Source organism: Phymastichus coffea, unplaced genomic scaffold (genome assembly GCF_024137745.1).
Source record: "Phymastichus coffea isolate CEN01 unplaced genomic scaffold, Cenicafe_Pcof_1.1 PCOF00139, whole genome shotgun sequence".
Lineage (NCBI taxonomy): Eukaryota > Metazoa > Arthropoda > Insecta > Hymenoptera > Eulophidae > Phymastichus > Phymastichus coffea.
This window is the reverse complement of record NW_026706950.1, coordinates 176948-192489: the sequence shown is the minus strand read 5'-3', so window position 1 is coordinate 192489 and position 15542 is coordinate 176948. Positions and strand designations below refer to the sequence as shown.

Sequence of the window (15542 nt, the reverse complement as noted above, 5' to 3'; positions counted from 1 at the left end):
TTAATAACTAGCAGTATGTGCAAATAATATATAATTAAAATTTGACAAATTTAAAATTGAAAATACTAACTGTAAAATTGAATTAAATTCTGATTTACAGTTGAAAGTGTTATAAAAGATTGCACAAGTGTATTTGATTCATAATCAAAGAATAAAACAAAAATAATGGATAAAATAATGAACTCCTATATTGCACTATTTTTCATTATCAAACGAGTATCGTTACACAATTGAATATGACAAAAATATTACCATATATCCAGAGAACAAATACTGCAAACGTGATATATGCTCATGACTAATATATAACTACATCATAGTACTTACATATGAAAAATATATTGACTTTAGGTACATATAATAAAAAATGTAAATTATTTCAAATTCAAAAATGCCTTCATATTATTATTGATGTATAAATGTTTAGGCAAAATATTGAATTTGATTAGGTAATATTATAAATAATGCAATTGTAAAATACATAATAAATACTTGTAATTTATTGTTTTGTACTTTTTTCATCATTGTAGTTGGCATAAAGTTCTTTATTTAAATGCAGTTGAAAAAAATCTTCTCATTTCTTTCAATCTACTCCACCGTTGCTTACTGTGTCACATATATGTACAATATTCTTTGACATTAATTTGAGTTTTCTTACAATACTCTATTCAATTTTCAGAATAACTAATTCGATATTTGAGAAAAATCAATATATAAAACCTAATTAGTTCTACATAAAAAAACACGAAAACTATTTTGATCTAAAAACCTTTCGCGAATATAAGAATCAAAGATGAACTTTGAAAATATAGTTAATATAATATTATTTTTTTATGTTGAAAATAACTTACAACAGGAATCGTAGTGTTGCAGTGTAATCGTATTTGTATTTTCTATAACCTAATTTTGATCGAGAAGTAGTTTAAATTACTAACTAACTTAAAACGTTTTATGAAAAATTTATAACTGTAAATGAATTAACAAGAAGATCGAGAAAGCTGACTTGAGGTAGATATCGGTGCTAATTTTATCTTTCAATTATAGCAAACATTTTAGGCCGCTGATCCGTTGAATGCTATATGAGGTGGTTTTTCATCAGATATTATATTATCTTCATCTTCATTCATAACACAAATAACAGTTGTATCTGTTATTGTATCCATTACTATGTATACCGGTAAAGACATTAAAATGTAGGTAAAGAGCACTGTTATTGATGATATCACCAAATCGGGAAAGTTTCGCTGCATATAAATAGCACAAATCACAACATCCGCTAAAAATAAGCTCATTATTGCAATATTCACAATAGTTCCAAAAACCTGTGAATACATTGAAAAATATAAAACAAACGCGTGTATGATTATATTTTCATAATTTAAACTTGATTGAACATACTCTTAAAAATGCTAGAGATCGCGGGCAGTCTTTAATCAGAAGATGAAACGTTTTCTTCGTAGATTGGTAAAAGTTGAGCTCGTGCAGAGCGGTTACGATCGTGGAGTATTCTGCAATATAAACCGTTAGGTAAACGCTAAAAACGAATTTAATGAAGCGGTTGGCAAAAGTTTGAACGGGTTCGGATTTGGATTTGCATAGAGCAAACAATGCAACTATCGGAGGTAAGATCACTGTTGCACTGAAACAAACTGTTCCAAAATGATATCTAAAAATTAAAAAAAATTTTGATTACACAAGCTTCTTTAATTTCATCGAATGTGTAATGTAACTTACTTGCTCACGCTCATAATTGCGCTAAATAGAGCAGTAAAAGGAATACTGCTTTTGTTTGTAGACCAATGATGCGTGGCTGCTAACATAGAAATCACCATCCTTCCGAAAAAGTAGATAAATCGCATAAAGTAGATACTTCCGCCTAATATTGTGTAAAATAAAATATTGTTCGTAGGAATATCTTCGAGATATCTGATTGTGAAGTTTAATATAAATATTATTATTCCAAAAATGAATAATCCGAAAAATACTGAGTAACGGTAAAAAAAGAAAACCCTGAAATAAATGCGAATGTTAAGTAAATTAAGTACTTAATAAATTCATATTTACAGCTAATAATATACCTGCACGATTTTCGTAGAATCTCACTCATAGCAAAAGCTCCTATGTACATCATAGCGACAAGTGCCGATACACATAAAACAAAGCCAATTAATTCAGGTGTAATCCAGAGTAACAATTTTTCGCGGAACGGTTTCACTCGAGTCGTATAATCTTTCGCAAGATGCATCCCAATAGCACTAATTATTGAAACTATTGTTAAAGTTGTTCCAGCTATTGCAAGATGAGCGCAGAATTTCGGCACCACTCGTATCAACATCATTACGCATAACATAATCAGCAGACAAATTAACATTCTCAGACCCATTGTACTTGACCAGCTAAAAAGAAAATCAGTTTATTAGATTTTGAATGAAAATTCGTATCAAGCATGAATTTGCGTGCATACCTTTCTCTACTGTACTTGCTGATACTATTGGCTGTAGTATTGTATATTTCGGAAAACCAATTTTCATTATCCATGTTAATTCTTGTTTCCATTTCAAAAATCGTTTTATTGTGCTCAACAGTTCGTAAATTAGTCCCTTGATACACGACTAATAGACATTTCAAATGAAGTCAAACGTACGAAATAAATACACGAATATAGTGTAAGAAATGCATTTTTACAATAACATTTTCTTACCATATCCAAAGGAGCCTATCCAAATGGACACTATGGATAAAAATAAAATGCTCCAATATTTGTCCGTAACATCACGATTTCCGTGTAGCATGTTTCTCCGAAGTGATTTATAAGTCACTTCTGGATCTGCAAAAATATCAATGATTAACGATCTGGATCATATTGGATTAGAATGACTAAAGAATAGACAAATTAATGTATAAAGCCTGCCAGGGCCCGAGTGAAAGAAAATTTTAAGCGTCCGGTTAGAAATGAAGTATAGTAGAGAAAGTTTCGTGTTAATGACTCGCCTTATCTAGTCAGAGCATAACGTGGCTATAGAGATTAGGCATGTGTGTATTGCGCTTTAAAATATAGCATTGAACAAATGCATACGTAATTCCCCCAGTCAACTTGTATATCAATACTCCGATTAGCATATATTGCAAAAAAAGCTATCGCGTATCATTGGGAATTTCGAAGCAGACGAATGGTACGTTGCGTTTTTCGCGAACGAATAAGACGAGATTCAGCAGAGAGATAAGTTAGCGCGTTCTATAACTAGATACACGTTATTGCACATCAGTTTGAAAGAAATGTTTTGCGCAACGCAACGACACTTGGCACGGTTCGTCAAAACGGAACAAAGTGCAAGCAGTTCTATTAATAATTGCAGTGACGGAGGTGGTGGGAAAGACAAATTTATTAGTGAAGCATTGTAGGAAAACGCGTGAATAGAACAGAACAAAAAAGCAAAAAGCGAGCTATACTCACTCGAGGCCGTTATCTCCGTCATGACGAATTATTTACAAAGCGATTCTTCCGACTGCTGCCCTAAAGCGAACTCGGCGTGGATTTCCGGATGGGAAGAGCGCTCCGTCAATGATGGCGGAGCAGCATAGGGCTTTTCGAGGCGAGAAAACTCGCTGTTCGTCGCTGACTACTGATTACGGGCTGCACACGCAGGCAGGCGTCAGATCCTAGGCGTTGCGGCGTCATCAGTGTCCGCGAGCTAGCTCGCTTTCCCGGGTGCTGAACGGCACGTGCGAGTTGCGACGGCACGGGCGGCCTCTCAGCTGACACTGCGTACACTCACTGTCGCGTAGTGCGTACACTCATTTGCTCGATATGCTCGCTCGCACGCTCTGCCGTGGTGGCTGTCAGAAAAACTACCAGAGCGCGATATAGTAGTCACGCATCGCTATGGTAGGGAGAGCAGCCTCGCGTGAACATACCGCCACCCGAAAATCACTAATCATGCTCGCATCTTTATAAATGTATACTCTGCGCTCCAAAATGTCACACCATCATTGTTACTGGCTGTAGCTCCGATCACTACATTTTATTCAAGTTTTTAGCTTTGCCTCTATTCAACTTGCGTTCAAACTGCATTATTTTAATGATTATCGTCTTCTTAAAGTCAACTTTAAGTTATTGAATTTTTGAATTTCTTTCAAGTGTCTAGTTGATTCTTCTGTATGTTCAACACTCAGAATTAAAAATAAATCATTTTCAATTAATATTTGATTGACACTATCATATATTCCTTATAAATCTTTACTTCTGAAATTATAGATCAACGTTATTGTCCATATAATATTAAAGATTAGTTATTACAAATCAAACTGCGATTGCGATCAATTACTGTACGAAGAAAAATGACGAAATTCTTACAATGAAGTCTATATCATTATAACATTAAATATTTGTCTTTTTTTCACTAATTAGTAAAAATATCCAGCTTTATTCGAAATGCGTCAATATAAACGAATACTTTGTAATTTGATGAGCCTTTTTAATCTACAAGAATAAGGTATGAGCGAAACATCTACACAAAAATTGAAAAATATTGAAATTGAAATGATTATTTATAGAGATTTTATTATTCAACAGACGATAATTCGGGAATACAAAATATGGGCATACATATTCTTAAAAATTCAGTTGACAAAGAAGAAGTGAAGTAATATTTAAAAAATAGTATTATTCGTTACTTGCTAGGTATATCTATATTCATAAACATAAATTATGCTAATATGAAATAATTAGAACATTATTTTACTTAATATAACCAAAAAATAAAAAACACGAGAAGTATCAAAAAGTTATCAAGTACGACATGCATGAGTATTATTACGTAATTAATATTTCGTAGAGCAAATAAAAATATTCAAGCGTCGTCATTGACAACACTAATATTTTCATTGCAATCACTTTCATTTGTTTTGAAGTTCAGATCTTCTAAAAAACAATGCAAAACTGCAGTTGTTGCAGCATGAAAACTTTGAAGAAAAATGAATGTTATTGAAAATAAAACAGTTGCAATTACAATTATTGTAATGCCATCCGTATCCGTATCCGGGAGGATGTACTGGTATGCAAAAAAAAGCGTCAAACCAGGAATCAGAACAGCTCCAAAAAATATCAACAATTCAGTGATCTAGAAACAACATATTCATTATACAGATCAAAAACATATTTGCACAGTGCAATGTTATTGAATTAAAAACTTACAATACGAATAGTGACAAACTTCAGTGGATGTTGCATGAGTAATTTAAATGAGTCTTGCATTGAGTGGTAATAGCCAGTGCCATGGCTCACACAAGTTACGAAAGTATTCGAAGTCGCGTTAACAAGTATGACCAAATAACAGAAGATGGTATTTTTATTTGCTTTAAACTTTCTGTACAAATCAGTCCGACTATTAAATATGATGCGTATTATCGGAATTATCGTAAAAATAGTAGAACCAAAAGTTAAAGTTCCAAAGTGATATCTAAAAAGTTAAAAAATATTATAAAAGTTCTACAGAAGCGCTAATACATCTAATGATTAATGTTATTACCTGAAAATTGTGTACATCATTTTGATAGAAATGGTACAACTAATTTTGGTTTTATCTGCAGTTTGATACCACGTACTAAAAATGCCATACAACGTCACTCGCTGAATATTGTAAATTACGGCTATTATCCAACAAGAACAACCAATGAAAGTAAATAATAGAAATAAAACATTTTTCGGCGGATCAATAAATTTGGATGAATCATTTATTTCGTATTTTGAAATGGCCAGTATTCTTAACGTAACGATCGCAATGAAATAATTTACTAATACTATCAAAGCGAAGTAAATAGTAACGATTAAGATACTAGATGGATGACATACCATTGCTCTGAAACAATTTTATTCGAAATTTTTTTTATATACTCTATAAACGTACAAAATAGATTAATTTAATATCTTACTTGCAAGATTCTTGTATAATGATACATATGGTTTTGTAACCGACCTGTTGGAATGAATATACTGTGAGGCTACAAAAAATCAAATATACTATGACTGCCGACACGAGGATCGGCTGAAAATAACTTTTTGATCTAAAGAACTGTATAAGTATTAGGCTTAGCAGAGCCAACATCAGAAAGATCGTAATGTAGATAACGTATTTGGTAAAGAATCGTATCGCTATGAAATACAATCCCAAAAATAATATGCCGAGCCATATGAATGAAACACAAACAAATCTAAAAGGTTACGATTGCATTATATCCCATCGGTTGAAGCTTAAATGTATATCAATTCTATTAATTACCTGCATTTTTGTAGCTGCAACATCATCCCAATAAATTCGGAATTTGTTTCTTGCACAATCTCAGGCGATTGATAATTAACGATGTAAGCTACAAAACAAACGACAATTGACAAATTACGTCAAATTTTCTTGATTCTGCAATGAACAATATTATACGATGTAATATTTACCGTATATAGCGATACCGATCCAGAGCATTAAGAACATGACGAACATGAAAAGATGGTGAAGATCGGTGCTAGATCGCTGATAGTTTCGACGTGGTATCAAATTCTTTTCTCCTTCATCACATTCATTATCTAATTTTTAATATTATAATGATTTGTTGTATTTTCGTAATATAGTCAGCAATTATTGAATCGCATTGAAATCATATTATTAAACGTCATTGTAATGCACGATTCATTAAAGATTATAAATAGATTCAAAATTGTTAGGTTATTGTATTAGCTTTGGTCCGAGTCAATAATAAATAAACATAACACTTAAACTACGTATTAGTTACATACGTGCCTTGATTGAGCCAAAAGCTATGCAAAAAATGAACGTTCGGAGTGCGACATAGTATACAAATATCTTCCTCTTTCCGTTCTACCACTTGGTTCACTCAAGACACATAAAAAAATATGAAAAAGTTAGAAAATATTATATAATTTAACAAAATAACCGAACATTTTTTAAGTATAATATAAATTAATGAATATTTTTTTAGTATACCAAAAATAAAATTGTGAATTGTATCTTTATAGCAAAACTTTGAGAGTCCGTTGAGCTATAAATAGCATTGATCGTGATTCATTCCTTATCAGCTATGTGGTTCTGATAAATTTTCAAAACAACCCGGTAGTCTCTGCGTTAAAATATATAGAAATGCATACACAATAGATTATTATTTACGTAAACGTTTTTAGTGAAGGAACTAGCAGTATAGTTCTATTACGTTAATTGACAATAGCATTCCCATTTTTAAATAAATTTTTAGCTTATAATAACCGAAAATTCAGTCGTTCGTTGTAATTATATTTTTTTAATACAATTAATAAAAACTTACCAATATAATCCATTACGGCCATCATGATTAATATACAGTAACGATATTAGATATATTTTCCGGTCGCTGTATTATTAAGCACTTGGTTTTCAAAGCTCACAAATCAGATAAAAAAAATCGTTGTAGTAACGGCGTTGTATCTCAAGCCGACCGAATTTTCTTTTTATGTGTCTATTGGCTCTGGCTCAGACTCACTTAAGTGACTATTAAGTTAAAATCTCAAACGGTCATCGCTTGTTCAAAATCCAATGAATGCATGCACTGCAGGAAACAAAAGAAAAAGAATTTAGTTGAAAACACGTTGAGCCTTATACCTAAAGTCTAAACAAAATTCTATTCGCTATGAACAAAGGAGAGAAGAGATAGCAGCGTTGACGTCGAATTAACTTTGGTTCTTATGAGAATTTCCAACTTTTACGCCGACGGCGACCACGGTACTGAATTCATCCCATAGACCCATAAGAACAGCTTTCTTTTCCAGCTTTTTGAGGGCGCCACCATACGTGCTTTAGGCGGGGGCCGCCGGCTCTAGCATGCAAACAATTATGCACTATTTTGACTATTTTATTGTAAACATAAATTATCATGCACAATAACATGGCTCGCATTAGCGTGTATCAATTTTTACACTATGTTACTTTGCACAATAATTTGTGTATGTAATAAAACCGTACCAATGGTCCCGTGCACGCTGATACGGTGACTTGTGGTAGAAAACATTGAGTATAATTAATTTGATCTGTCAATTTGTAATGAAAATTTTTACTCAAGCTATACCTTTTTAAATGTTTATTTGTCAGCTCTTGATTTCGGCCTTTTCAATGTATTTTTTATAAAGCGATATATGTAATTATATTACAGCACCGCATAGATCATTATTAAAAAGTATAGTTTCCTACACCAATAAGTTGGAGATGTGATCTACGGACATTTTGATAATTATTAGGATTTTTTCCGTTATAAGTATAAAACAAATAAATGAACTACCTAAGTACAATTTTTTACATCTTAAAACAAAACATGTGACACGATATCGCAAATTTGAAAATTGTGAAATACAGTAATGCGCAAGTATATTAAAGATCCCGACCTTTAGCAATCCTTAATATTAGAATTATCAGAAACTATTAAGAGAAATAAAAACAATTATGTTAATAATCAATGACACAATGCTCATCAGTAATACAAAACTTTATTGATAGTTCACTAACATCATCAAGCCAATCATATAAATATTTTGTAAAATATAAAAATACACTTAATATTCAAATATCTTATCAGTTTCATGTAAAGCTGAGTAATATTGAACTATATGGATGTATAAAATTAATTTTATTTTATTACATACTTCATCATTAATTAAATATTTTCGTAATTGTATTGATACCAACAAAGCTATCAACTAAAACTTACTTCAAACAAAACTACAAAAGTTAAAAAATGAATATTTTAAAAGTCAAATCTAAATAATAGTTGTAGTAATAGTAGTAATAATAATAATGGTAGTAATAATAATAATAATAATGGTTAGACAAAAGAATATAAATAAAATTATAAAGTAATGAAAATGTTTTCATATCTATTCAAAAGTTAGAAGAAACGGAGCCTTTACATCATCATTTACGTAGCAAGGTTTTTCAACAGTTTTATCAATTTCTTCATTTTCTTCCAAAATGCAAAGGAAAATACTATTTGTAGCTATTTTAGGAATCATAAATATAGATTTTGTAATTATAACCCCTGACAATATGACCATTAGCAAGGTTTCAAGCATTTTATCATGATTACATTCTCCAGAATTCCATTGACAATAACAATAAGTAGCCAATGCCGAAATGCATATAATCAGAAGTTGTCCGAGAATCAAAATTGCTTCAACTACCTAATGCAGAAATAAAAAATAATTTTATTTACCTATTAAGAAATAAAATTAAAATAGTATTAAATCATAGCAAATCCAGAATTATACTTACTCTATCGATAGAGATGATAGAACAATTCTTTACAATATTGAATGCAGTTTTTGCAGATTTCAAAAATCCAGTACCATGGCTGCTTGTTACAATATATGCATAACGATTTATGCACATCATAAACTTTTCCAACTTCCTAAATAAAGGTTCATAGCAACCACACCGTATGCATAATATTCCAAGCGTATATAAAAGTAAGCTGATCAATTTACATAGAATTATCAAAAGAGATCCACAAGCTATTGTTCCAAGATGGTATCTAAAAATATAATTAAAAAAATTTATACTAAAACATTATAAAATTTAACATCATAAACTAATCGTAATATATAAAAATAATTTTCAGTTTTCTTTACCTGACTGTTATGCGAAAAAAATTTGTAATAGTAGTACATCGCGAAATATAACTTTTATTCAAGCTCCAATACCATGTACAAAAGCTTCCAGAAAGAACTGTTTGTGACCATCCAGTGATAAATAATATAAACCATAAACATCCAAACATATTAATCACATGGAATAAATGTAATAGGTCAACTTTGAAAGAATAATTGTATATTAATAAATCCAAAGTAGATAGATAAAACAGCATCACTATCCCATAAAGTATACATGGTAAAATTGTAAAGAACACTAAAGATGGAAATGACATAAATATGCTGCAAACATAATTTATTAATCAATAATACATACTAATTTTTAAAATATTTAGAATAAAGCTATTTCACAATAATTACTTGCTGACTACTCTAAGAACTTCAACAGCAATCTGAATTTTTTCTTTTAGTACAATGATAGTTATTAATGTTAGTACAAGCAAAATAACCAATATGATTACCAAAAGTAAATTGCTTGCAAACATAATAATAACCACCTCCAGCAGAATGCAAAAGATAAAAATTGTTATAAAGACAAGTGCTCTAGCAAATTTTTTCAACATTATAATATAACTTAAACTCATCAGTGCAGTAAATGCACTAAATTTCATTGCAATCCATCTGAGTACATTATTTCATGTTATTTTATATATATTTTTAGATTTAATTAGATATGTAATGGGTAATATTATACCTTATTTCAACCACAAAAGTTGGCACAAACTTTCCAGAACAACCAGCTGCAACATTTGTATAAAATTACTTGTAAAGTACTTGCCTAATTTATAACATTACAGCTACTAATAGCAGTTATTACCAAAAATTGCAATTCCCACCCACAAAGTAAGGTAAATGCCCATTAACACAATAAATCCGAAGTTGGTTTGCTTTCGCTCAATTTCCAAAGGTACTTTTTTAATATTAGAAGCATCTCGCTCAGTTTCCATTTTTCTCTCGACTTGATTAATATTCATCATTATCTTTTACTGATGTTGCATCAAATCACTGAACAAAGAAATTGCTATAGAACGATCTCTAGTTTACAAAAGAAGTTTTGAAATATATTGCGTATTTTCTCTATTACAAAAATTATAATACATTTAAGTATAATAATTACGCTGTTTGCAGTAAAAATGATTCACTTTAAATTAATAAAGGAGAAGTTAAACGGCACTGCACTTCACGTTACATTCTTCTGCGATTATGTTTCAATATAATGGCTTGAATTACTCGACCGATGAAGAACCAATGAACGAATCACCGTCGCCGATCACGCGCGCAGCAGCGATTTCATATAACCCCCCTTACCCTATAACCCGCAAATGTAATGGACCAATTAAAAATACCATTCGAAATATCTCAAAGTGAACCCGAACCCTCCAAAAATAATCATTATTTTAATTGAACCTCTCTTACTTTTTTAAAATTATTAATATATATGTCAAAAACAACAATCTAATTTTATTGTATGTTCTTACTAAAACGCATGCGCGTTAACTGATCTTTTTAATATTTGTATCTGTAGTTATAAAGAAACTGGTTGTTGGTGGTGAAGTTCACGATATATGCATGATAAAAATTCTATTTCATTGAATTTAAAGAAATTTACATAAATATCAGATACTTCGCCATAATAAACGTTGCAGATTCAAAAATTTAACATATTTTATAGTCATAAATTATAATTTATTGGCAAGTGTTGTATGCTCATTTTTAATTCAGATTTTCACCTACAGAAAAAATGGTTTTTTAAAAATAGTGCTCAATTATCTTTCAAATGAATGAGCTTTATATTAAAATACAATATTAAAATAACTTCAATTATTAATAATTATGCAAAGAGCTAATGTGCGCATGCAGATACTGTGTATGACACTTTTTACTAGAAATGATAAAAAAGTAACAGTGACTTTATATTTCATTTAAAATCATCTGGATTTTGATATTAGGTGTATTCTATTAATATATTTCATATTTCAAATTCTAAAAAGTATAAATATATAAATTAATAAAATTATCGTAAGATACTCCTGTGGTTTCCATTATTATCTAAATATATTAAACAACCTAAAATTAAAACTCTTTTAATCAAATAAAAATTAGCTTGCAGAAATATAATGCAGTGAAATGTTTGTAAAAGATTAATGTACTAAATAATGAATTAAAAAAATACTATATCTAATACTAAGATGTAAAACTTTAAGAAAGAATTATTATATTTTATTTTTTACTTACATCATAATATGTGTAAAATTAGGTGTAATAGGATATTAATCAAGTAAATATTGCAAGATATGATAATTATTACGCGCGTATATATAATTGGCGTAATTAATACATTTTTTATAAAAAGATACAAAAACAAAGTTTAATGTTACATTTACATCTATTCTTCATTACAATGCTTACATATTTTTCCCCAAACTATCAAAAATGATAGTTCATTAATTAACTTCAAGAGTTATTACAATTTATTTCACAAAATATTTTATAAACTTAGAAAGATGATGTATATTAATAATGAAATCACTATAATTTTAAGTAGGGAATATATATTTTTTTAAATTTTTTCTTATTCTACATATAGAATAAGAAAAAAATACAAAAAGAGTTTTATGAGTTTTGTAATAATAAAGTTTTTAATTCAATACTCATGAAATATGGTCTGTCAGTGGTACCATCATTCCGCTCAAAATCTTCTAATACACAAAGAAACACAGTATTTATAGCTATTCTAAGCACCATGAAAAAAGAATATGTAATTGCTAATGTTGACAATACAATTAATAGTATAGCAGTAAATTGAATAGTATCTGGAATTCCCAAATAATGACAGTATCCATAGGTGGCTAAGGCTGAAATAGTAATTATTATAAATTGTCCAAGAACCAATATAGCTTCAGTCACCTATTGAAAATAATGATTGTCTTACATGATGTCAATGTTTACAATTTTTTAAAGTATCAGTTAAATAATATGTACTCACTTTATTGATTACCAAAACATTTATGATATTTCTCATAAGAAGATTAAATGCATTTTTTGCTGATTCTAAATACTTTGTACCATGAATACAACTCATTATGTATGCATTGCAATTTATATATTGTAATAATTGCTCGATGTTTCCAAACAGATACCGATACCAACCAAATACTAAATAAGCTAAAGGATTACAATTTCCTCTCAAACGACTTGAAATAGAATATAAAATAATTTTGATAAAGTTACATATGGTTATGATGAGTGAACCAAAAGCTAATGTTCCAAGATGATATCTGGAAGTAAACAAATACAGTGAAAAGATTCAAAATGATTAATGCACTGGACAAAGAATGAGAAAATATTCAATTATATTACCTGGTAGTAATAGCCATGAAACTTATTATTGTGTAGCTTGGAACATATTTTTTATTCATGAACCAATACCAAGTTGCATAACTTCCAGAAAGAATCATTTGTGAAAATGCAGTTATAAAGCATGTCATCCACAAAAATCCGAAAATATTTATAAAATGAAAAAAGTAAATGTAGCTAGGTGTTTCGTTATATTCATTTTTTGGTAAAACTGATAAGTAAATGGTAATGGATGCACAGAAAATTACAGTTATGGCATACAAAATGTATGGCAGAATTGGAAATAGTAGCGAAAATGGAAAAAATATAACAACCCTACAAAAAAATTGAATGTGTAATTAGACTATCAGATAAACATGTATTATTATTATTGAATAAAATTGTTTTACTTACTTGCTTGATTCTTTTATAACAGCACAAGCAATTTTAATTTTCTTGCGAAACGCAATGAAAATAATTACTGTGACCACAAATGCAATGATTAATATAATCAGTGGCAGTATATATACATAACTATTTTTAGTGTTAGTTGCATACAAATATGAGAACAAACAAATTAAACCAATCAATAATCCACAAAAAAAGAAAATTGCTGTGTAAATAATTATTCTTGCAAACCATCTTAATGAAATTATATATGTCAAACTCAGAAAGATCGACAATAAAATAAATCTAAAAATAATATATCTGAAACAAAAACAATTTAGAATTCTTTCAAATTGGTTTGCTAATAAATATAAATACAATTTTTTAAATTAAAGTGTTTTACTTTATAGCAAAAAAAAAATGTCTGTCATTGCTATGTGGACTACTCGTCAAGTCATGATCATTGATTATTCCTACATCTCCTGTATTAATCATCATTCCTAAATTTCCCATATTAAAAGCTACAAAAAACAGTAAGATTTGTGTATTCTAAGTATTATTTATTTATTTATTATTTATTCTAGAATCATATAATAAAATCCTACCATAGATTGCGATTCCAATCCATAAGACAAGGTAAATACCAAATGAAATTATGAAAGGAAAGTCTGTTCGCTTTCGTTCTATATTCAAAGGACCTGCCCATTGTGCATCATAATCAAACTTCTTACCTACATCAATATAAAATTTTTATTAAAAAGAGTATCGTGTGTAAAAAATTTTAATTTTCACATGAAACATGAAGTACTAGCTACTCCAAAAAATATTACTTATGTGTATCTTCAAAAACCAATTTAACTTAATTATACCTTTCAATTTCAATTATAAATAGAAAAAAAGATAGAAGTTTTCATAATGAAAATAATAAAGAATGAAAATGACACATTGTTACCATAAGTTCGCTGATCCTCTAACATTTTATAGCTTTTTTTCACTTGTCCGTTTGTTAATATTTAACCAAGTTGGTTTTATAGAAAATGAAATGTTTAAGTAGAGAATAAAGGAAATTTCATACAGGATCACTATTACTTAATTTAAATAACGAAGTATGGAAGTAAACCTTAAGACAATGTCTGATAATCAATGTGCTCTCAAAATTAAAAAACAGTTTTAGATTAATTCGAGGTGCAAATACTCTCTTTATGCACTGCAAAATCACAAAAAGGCTGACCTTTGAATATACTTGACAAGAGATTTCAAATTTCATCATATATAAAGAAATATACTTAGGCGTCACATTACATAGTTTGAAATTGGAACTTTGCCACAGTAGATATAGCAGATGAAAAAAAATCAACATAGTTTATCACCATAAATAATAAATGAAAAAATAATTTTTGTCTTCGACTCACTCGCTATAAATCTATCTATTGATAGATCGAAGCGAAAAGTAATTTTTATTCGCATAGCTACCCAAAGTTGAGCACTTGATCATAAAACCTCCTTAAGTTTATACCTTCTTATATTATATATAGATTAAACATTGGCATTGTTTAATTTCGTTGTTATTTTAGATCTTTGGAATAAAGGAAGGTTTTTTACTCACCATAATTTTCCTGACTCACGGGTGCGGTCATCTTGCCGGCTTGCTAGTCTATATACCAGCTATACTATTTGTTGATATTTTTAAGTATAAACACGCAGCACTGACTTCCAAGTGTAAGCGTTTTCAAAACGAGGGCAAACAACAGAGAAATTATGTTCAGAAATCAAATCTAAGTCTTTCCCACTGTGTACTTAGATACTGATTAGCTACTTCTGAAATGCGCGCTTATGCTATATCTCTACAAAATGAATTCAGTGGTATATACTCAAATTCAACTGCGCAAGCGCAAGTGATCTGCCGACGTCGCCAACCGCTGCTCGCACTCACCTCGCAGTATGTATCACACTGCTGGGATTCCCGTGAACGAGAGAGAAAGAAAGAAAAATAAAAAAAGAAAGAACTACATAATATGTAGTAGCAGTTCTCGTAGCATGGATCCGTTGCAATTTCGATTATTGTAAAAGCAAAACTTTGCAATATTTTATGTAATAATAATTGACAGCTTTCTATTCATATTTCCACTAATTATTATCC

The 15542-nt window shown here is 29.7% G+C and overlaps 3 protein-coding genes across 3 annotated transcripts; all 3 read right to left on the bottom strand.

Annotated features, from left to right (window-relative positions):
* Positions 1–516: 516 nt before the first annotated feature.
* LOC131671969 (uncharacterized) lies at positions 517–3812 on the bottom strand. The gene is made up of 7 exons (XM_058948823.1): positions 3455–3812; positions 2702–2827; positions 2465–2612; positions 2079–2396; positions 1735–2010; positions 1399–1666; positions 517–1322 (listed from the first exon to the last, which is right to left on the bottom strand). The coding sequence occupies exons 1-7, from the start codon at positions 3474–3476 to the stop codon at positions 1053–1055; spliced, it is 1428 nt and encodes a 475-aa protein (XP_058804806.1). The 5' UTR covers positions 3477–3812; the 3' UTR covers positions 517–1052.
* A 1038-nt stretch (positions 3813–4850) lies between these two features.
* Positions 4851–6005, bottom strand: LOC131671958 (choline transporter-like 2; the record flags this gene model as incomplete). The annotated part of the gene is made up of 4 exons (XM_058948798.1): positions 4851–5120; positions 5195–5459; positions 5529–5858; positions 5932–6005. Coding segments are annotated over 4 exons (939 nt in total), but the record flags the coding sequence as incomplete, so codon positions are not given.
* Positions 6006–12133: 6128 nt separating this feature from the next.
* On the bottom strand, positions 12134–15176 carry LOC131671955 (choline transporter-like 2). The gene is made up of 7 exons (XM_058948796.1): positions 15009–15176; positions 14008–14133; positions 13806–13923; positions 13430–13723; positions 13040–13351; positions 12666–12957; positions 12134–12586 (listed from the first exon to the last, which is right to left on the bottom strand). Exons 1-7 carry the CDS (start codon positions 15037–15039, stop codon positions 12293–12295), a joined length of 1467 nt encoding a protein of 488 aa, XP_058804779.1. The 5' UTR covers positions 15040–15176; the 3' UTR covers positions 12134–12292.
* Between the last annotated feature and the right edge of the window lie 366 nt (positions 15177–15542).